Source organism: Penaeus vannamei, chromosome 3 (genome assembly GCF_042767895.1).
Source record: "Penaeus vannamei isolate JL-2024 chromosome 3, ASM4276789v1, whole genome shotgun sequence".
NCBI classification, from domain to species: Eukaryota; Metazoa; Arthropoda; class Malacostraca; order Decapoda; family Penaeidae; genus Penaeus; species Penaeus vannamei.
In genome coordinates this window covers 16,714,475-16,722,187 of record NC_091551.1, presented here as the reverse complement: position 1 = coordinate 16,722,187, position 7,713 = coordinate 16,714,475, and the positions used below count along the sequence as shown (strand labels likewise).

At 42.1% G+C, this 7,713-nt stretch overlaps 1 protein-coding gene across 1 annotated transcript; it reads left to right on the top strand.

The window, feature by feature from the left end:
* The first annotated feature begins 489 nt into the window (after positions 1-489).
* LOC138859621 (cleavage and polyadenylation specificity factor subunit 7-like) lies at positions 490-798 on the top strand. Its single transcript, XM_070115412.1, has one exon. It carries the CDS (start codon positions 490-492, stop codon positions 796-798), a length of 309 nt encoding a protein of 102 aa, XP_069971513.1.
* The last annotated feature ends 6,915 nt before the right edge of the window (positions 799-7,713 follow it).

Genomic DNA, 7,713 nt, shown 5'->3' with positions numbered 1-7,713 from the left:
GACCCTTTGCGAAGTCATCCCCGGGCGCCCTCTGCCTCGGACTGGCCGCCGCGCCATTGACTCTGCCAACAGCGCCATACGACTCTCGCTTTTCACTCCCACGCGCCGCTCCACGCCCATCAAACTTGGGCGTCTATGGAAGTCAGGGAATTTTGTATTTCGTGACCTAACTTTTTTCCCCTTTCTTCCCCCCCCCCTCTCTCTCTCCCTCTCCCTCTCTCTCTCTCTCTCTCTCTCTCTCCCTCTCTCTCTCTCTCTCTCTCTCTCTCTCTCTCTCTCTTTCTCTTACTGTCTCTCTTTCTATCTCTCTCTCTCTCTATCTATCTATCTCTGTCTCTCTCTCTACCTATCTATCTATCTATCTCGCTGACAGATTTTAACCTGACATAAAAGTCCAATTTTCGTGAAGACGGTCTATGGTAGCTCTTGGGTACATGATACCCAGTAACGACTCTTTTCCTGACTGATACCCCGCCCATTTCTCTCCAGATGACCCCCAGCCATCTGCCCCCTGCTCCTTGCCCGAGGCCCCCTGCCCTCTGCCCCCTGCTCCTTGCCCTAGGCCCCCTGCTCTATGACCCCTGCCCTTTGCCCCAACCCCTTGCTGCCGCCTCCTGCCCTCTGCCCCCTGCTCCTTGCCCTAGGCCCCCTGCCCTCTGCCCCCTGCTCCTTGCCCTAGGCCCACCTGCTCTACTGACCCCTGCCCTTTGCCCCAACCCTTGCTGCCACCCCCTGCCCTCTGCCCCCTGCTCCTTGCCCCTAGGCCCCCTGCCCTCTGCCCCCTGCTCCTTGCCCTAGGCCCCCTGCTCTATGACCCCTGCCCTTTGCCCCCAACCCCTTGTTGTCGCTCCCTGCCCTCTGCCCCCTGCTCCTTGCCCTAAGGCTCCCTGCTCTCTGACCCCTGCCCTTTGCCCCAACCCCTTGCACCCTGCCACCTCCTGCCCTCTGCCCCCTGCTCCTTGCCCTAGGCCCCCTGCCCTCTGCCCCCCTGCTCCCTTGCCCTAGGCCCCCCCTGCTCTATGACCCCCACTGCCCTTTTGCCCCCAACCCCTTGTTGTCGCTCCCTGCCCTCTGCCCCCTGCTCCTTGCCCTAGGCCCCCTGCTCTCTGACCCCTGCCCTTTGCCCCCAACCCCTTGCTGCCGCCCCCTGCCCTCTGCCCCCTGCCCAGCATCAAATAGATAATAATGGTATCTACTCTCCTCATCCTACACCGACCGAGGCGAGCAGTAGACGTTTGCCTCGGAGGTCTGAGGTGCCGAGCTCCCCTTCGCAGTCATTCATAATTCATGCCTTTTCTCTCTACCTCTCGTGGCTGCGACTGCGGGTCAGACATCGACCTGCGTGGAGGGTTCGGTTATCTACTTCCTCCTTTATTTCTATATTTTCTTTCCGTAAGAGTTTTCATCGTCTTGCTTGAGTTTGTGTGTTGTGCAGATTGTTCATTGTTAAAAGTTTTGGAATTCATTTGAATTCTGGTATCCTATTCCTGTGACATCTATATGTATGTATGTATAATGTGTGTGTGTGTGTTACTGAAAGCCGTACCTGTTTACCTATAGATATCTCGCCATGCTGACGAGGCAAATGTCTTTCATATTAGTTTACCTTTCCTTTGTCTCCCAGGGGCAAAGCCTACATCGAAGTTCCCTTTTACAAAACTACGCCCAACTTTCCAGGAACTTCCCCCCAAAAAAATGAGAGATCTCTTCCCTGAGCTCCGTGATCCTCGCACAAGCATCAGTCTCTCGATCACGCCGCTCGAGACGTTCCTCCTTCGTCTCTGAGCCATCTTAAAGCTCTCCCGATGTGGTGGATCAAGGGGCGTCGAGGCGGACGTGGCGCTGGGGTCCCGGAGATGCTCAGGTGTGCAGGACGCTGGGGGAGGGACGGTGTGGGGGTGGGGGTGGATGTTGTGGGCTCTCTGGAGGGTACCATACCAGAAAATCCCCTCCAGAGAGAGAGAGAGGAGTCTCCATAAGCCTTGTCCATCCGGTTCCTTTCCGAGAGCATGGTCATAGTGTACTGCGCATATTCTGTCCAGGCTTTGGAAACTATATTTCGCCTTTGTAGCTCGTCCTGGCTCGTTTTCTGGGACTATCCTTTCCTGGTTAGTTTGAGTAATGGGTCGGCGCTTCTTCGAGGTAGAGGGGAGGTGCAAACAATGTCTGAAAATATCCCTCCATTTTGTGCCCTAACTTTCCTTCATAAGGCTCTGAACGTCACGGCACTGGTGTGTCTGGCTCACTTTGCAGAACCTTTGTAATTATTGCTTTGGTCTTTTGTGTTTATATATATATATATATATATATATATATATATATATATATATATATATATATATATATAATGCATATAACTTACCCCAAACTCGAGTTAAATTGTTCCAATGCGTAATTGCACTGTATATACATTTGTATTTCTTTATATAAAAAATCCCATGGAATATGATCTCGCATTTCCTCAGCTATCTGGTCATATCATTCCCTCGAATTTACGATTTATGATTCACAAACTGTTAAAAGAACAATAGGAAAAGATTCGAAATAATGGCTTTCAAGAAATCCTTGCTTGCTTGTTTAAAGTGTAATTTACATATTGTTAACTTTTCTCCAAGCTGGCAGATCATGGAAAGCAAGGTCCCAGAAAATTTCAGAGGTTAGGAAAATCAATCATTTATATCTAAGGGAAAAAACGCGGAGGAATATGACTGCAGTTAGACACTCATTCACACTGTAGCTTTAATACCCGGTAAGCAATAGCCCTTGTTATAACTAGCCCCTTGGAAAGTCAGTCTTCACCGTCTCTTAATCCTAGATATCAATGTCATTTTTTTTTTCTAAAAGCTGGACTCGAGCTAGTTTTTTTCTCTCTACTTTTTACATCCCTTTGGTATCGCCATCTTTTGTTCGGCTGGGAGGATATTACAAATCCCCCCCCCCCCCCCCCACCGTGCAGGTTCGCCACACATAAAAGATTAATCGGTTATTCCACACTGTGTCCCTTTAATCCATAGACATACTCCACCCATTCTCTTTTCACCTAAATGCGCCTTATCACGTACTAACACGTATGAAGTTGAGATAAGTTAAGAGAAAGTGTAATAGAGGAAGAAATGTGTCTGAGGCCAGAATGCAATCTGGTCTGGAACGCAAATGAATTCGAAAGTTCCAAGTTGGCCAAAGGCATAGCTGGCATGGCACAGCAAATGAACCAACTAGTTCTTTCTATTAATAGTAATTTTCATTCAAGGACTGGGAAGATATTCATTCTCATTCGTACCATCTTTTCTACAAGGAGTTCCGCTCTTTACCATAAGAAAAAATACACATGATCATGACCTTCCCCCACTCTTTGTAAGATGAATGATGTTCAGTGCTTTGTACTCAACAAGGGAACTATAAATCTAAACTACTCCCCTGGGTGACATGATGTTGAAATGACACCCTTGAGTATTGCCACTGAATAATATATTGCTGTCGCCACTACCATAGTTAGAGCATCGTCATCATGAATGCAAAGTACTTTCAAAGGTATTATTGATATTATCATTAATTATATATTGGTTTTAATTGTAAGCTGATGGATAGTTTTAGTGGTTATTGATGTTACAGTTATCAGTGTTGTTTTTACGGTCAAAACTTTTTACTGCAACTTTTAGTATTATTATTGTCATTTGCTGTTATTGCTACTCATGCATAACAATATCATCATCAAAGACTAAGATTTCTGCCCTCATTATATTTTCTCCTTTATCATCACTACAATTTCATATAATCTCCATCACCATCATTTTTTAAAAACTTTTTCAATTTGTTCCTGTCATTTTTCTCCATTTTCTTCCCTCTTTCCCCGAATCTTATTTCATTTCCTTTGGTGTAAGTTGGTAAGAATCCGGTCAAAAATCTTTCCTCTTTTTTATGTCTTTGTTCAATCTTTTCCTCTTCTTCTTCTTGGAAAGAATATATATTTCTCTCTCTCTCTCGGGATTTTTTTCCTCGTTAGTCGTGTTTGTTTATGTATGAAACTATTTTCATTTCTGTCTTGTTTTAACAATTACGAGAAAGTAAACATCTTTGCCTTCGATTCCCTGTACCAATTTGCATATATTTATTTTTCATATTGCTGTTATTGTAACTGTAAAATCGTCTTTTTATTGCTCATTGCGATTTTTCTCAGCAGTTTTGTGTCTCCCTCCTCCTCGTTAGTCTCTCCTTTTTATTAAAATTGTTTTTTTTTCTTTCTTCTACGGACCCTTGGCTACTGGGATGTACGTATTTCTACTCAATTACTCGAGTGGAATTTGTAGGTGGATGTTATAATGACGTCTTTTCTCTCGTGTTCAGTATATGAATGGAGAGAGAGAGAGAGAGAGAGAGAGAGAGAGAGAGAGAGAGAGAGAGAGAGAGAGAGAGAGAGAGAGAGAGAGAGAGAGAGAGAGAGAATGTTTATCGAAATATGTTTAAAAATAAGTATATATTTTTATATAATTATAAATATATATATATATATATATATATATATATATATATATATATTATCTATCTATCTATCTATCTATCTATCTATATATATATATATATATATATATATATATATGTATACATATGTTCTCTATCTATCTATCTATCTATCTATCTATCTATCTATATATATATATATATATGTGTGTGTGTGTGTGTGTGTGTGTGTGTGTGTGTGTGTGTGTGTGTGTGTGTGTGTGTGTGTGTGTGTGTGTGTGTGTGTGTGTCTCTGTGTGTGCATCTTGTAAGCCTCCTCATAACTTGTAACATCATGCAACCCTTTTTGCCCATACCACATCTCTCGAACTTTTACTCCCTTTATGCACAAGGAAACATAACCCGACCTTGCAGCCATCCCAGTCCCCTATAAGCCCGCTCTCCCGCAGCATCAACAACAGCCCTTACACACTCTAACTCTCCATGAGATTAACGAGGGGAAAAAAATAAGGATACACAACACGAGTCCTTTTTTGACGTGATCTAACCCCCTCTTCACACACTTGAAACTTCCTTGGGACTCTTTTCTATGTGCGTTGCAGGAAGACACACTTATTCACATTTCGACCTTCCCATTCAAAGGATCTCCGCCCTGTGTTCGCCCAGCGGAAAGTTTGGCCTCGGATTTTCGAATATTCGTCACGTATTTTTTCGACAATAGTCTGCATCTCTAGATTTGTTCAACTTCAGAGTAGTTTCCTTTTAGAAGGGGGCTTGTGTACAAGAGGATGGGAAGATGTGAATGTAAACATTTGCGTGTGCATATATGTATAAATATATACATACACACACACAGATACTTATATGTATATGTGTGTGTGTGTGTCTATGTATATATATATATATATATATATATATATATATATATATATATATATATATATATATATACATATATATATATATATATATATAAATATATATATATATATACATATGTATATATATATATGTTTATATATATATATATATATATATATATATATATATATATATATATATATAGACATGTGTGTAACTGAGAGAATCTATCCATCTATCTGTCTTTATAGATAGATAGGTGTGTGTGTATGCTAACCCCTAGAAGTGTCTGCGGACAATAGCGTTGATTAAGGAACCTCACAAAGGCCAGAGTAATTACTCCCAAGGCCTAGAAATACAAAAAAAAAAAAACCAACCACACCAGTGTCTTTCCCAAACCAAGGTATACCGACCGACGAAAAAAATGAAGAAAATCGAAATACGAAAAGAAGAGATACAAACTAGTTTAATGCGAATTCATAAAAAAGAAAGAAAAAAAACATTCCACTGAACTTCCAGCTTCGCATAAGGCAAATTTCTTTTTCTTTCCTTTTTTTGCGCAGACTCGAAAGTTAGTTTACGCAGCGTAACCAGTTTTCTCTGCACTAGAAAAAATTTGTTTTATATGCAAGCCGTGCTAACTGGAACGTGCTCCGAAGCTTCATTGGGATGCTTCAGTTGCGTCGCTCGAAATAAAGTGTTCATAATTCTTTCCTCAGGTGAGAAGGGGACGCAAATGGGCCTGGGAAACAGCTCGGTAGTTCTCGAAATGGGTTTTGTTCTCTCTCTCTCTCTCTCTCTCTCTCTCTCTCTCTCTCTCTCTCTCTCTCTCTCTCTCTCTCTCTCTCTCTCTCTCTCTCTCTCTCTCTCCCTCTCTCTCTCTCTCTCTTTCTTTCTCTCTCTCTCTCTCTCTCTCTCTCTCTCTCTCTCTTTCTCTCTCTCTCTCTCCCTCTTTCTCTTTCTCTCGCTCTCCCTCTCTCTCTCTCTCTCTCCCTCTCTCTCTTTCCCTCTCTCTCTCTCTCTCTCGCCCTCTCTCTATCTATCTATCTACAAAAAGAGAATAATTAGAATAGATAAAAATGGAGAAATACAAAAAGGGAATAATTAAAATAGATAAAAATGGAGAAATACAAAAAGAGAAAAACGCGAGAATGCAAAATCATGTAATGCTGATCCTCGCGTCCTATTCAACATTCTCGATCTTGCTGAGAGTCAGTCCTTTTTTTGAACGGATTTCATTTTACTATTTCTCCTTTTTTCCTCTCTCTGTCTTTATTTTCTTGCTTTGTCCTCCCTATTTTTGTATATTTTTTCCTTTTTATCTCTTCTTTTTCTTTTTTTGTTCTCATGGAAATGTGAAGCATCTGTAGTTTCTTCCTTTTATTTTTCATGTAAAGGCTATTTATAGAACGGGGAAGATGCAATGGAAAGGAAAAGGAAAAGAAATAAGACAAGAAAAAAAAAGAATGACAGCAAAAAAACTGAGGAGAGATAATGCAGAAAAATGACAAGTATGCCCTAAGGAGAGAAAGAGAACGGAAGAAAAGAAAACGAGGGCGAGAAGAGCACTGTCCTGCGAGGTAAACAAAATGATGCAAGGATTTTCGTTCACATACACGCACTCTCGACGCCCTACAAAAGCCCCCTGGTTCTGTCCCCGCAAATGACCTCGACAGATAAACACGATTTCATATATCAGGCAAAACGGCGTGATGAAATGTAACTCGTCTGTCGTGTTTGTATTTGTTAGACATGATGCTTTTTTTTTTTGGGGGGGGGGGGGTGGAGGTAGGATGACATGTAGGTCACTTCTCTCTCTCTCTTTCTCTATCTATCCATCATTCTTTCTATCTATCTCACTTCTCTCTTTCTCTCTCTCTCTCTCTCTCTCTCTCTCTCTCTCTCTCTCTCTCTCTCTCGCACACACACATTCCTATCTGTCTCATCTCTCTCTCGCACCCATTCTCAAAATGTCAATCTATCTATCTACCTTTATCTTCGGTTGTCTATTTATCAGCATTTCTACCCTCACTCTACTTAGCTCTCCATCTATATCTATCAACCGACCCACCTACTCATCTCAATCAATCTCTCTAACTATTCCTCTATATATTTACCTGTCTATTGATTTCTCCCCCTCTTTATCTTTCCCCATCGATCTTTTGCCTCTTCTCCCTCTTCCCTTTAGATTGACAGTGATCGTGTTAATGCGGTTTGATTATCACGGGGCCTGTACGTGGCCTGACCCTCGGCCAGAAGCCTTTCAGAGGGCGAGCGGGAACAAAGGCCTTTTAATCGCCCTTCATAAAAGATTCTCATTCTTTCTCTCTCTCTCTCTCTTTCTTTATTTTTATCTATCTATCTGTTTGTTTCTCTCTTTCTCTTTCTTTCTCT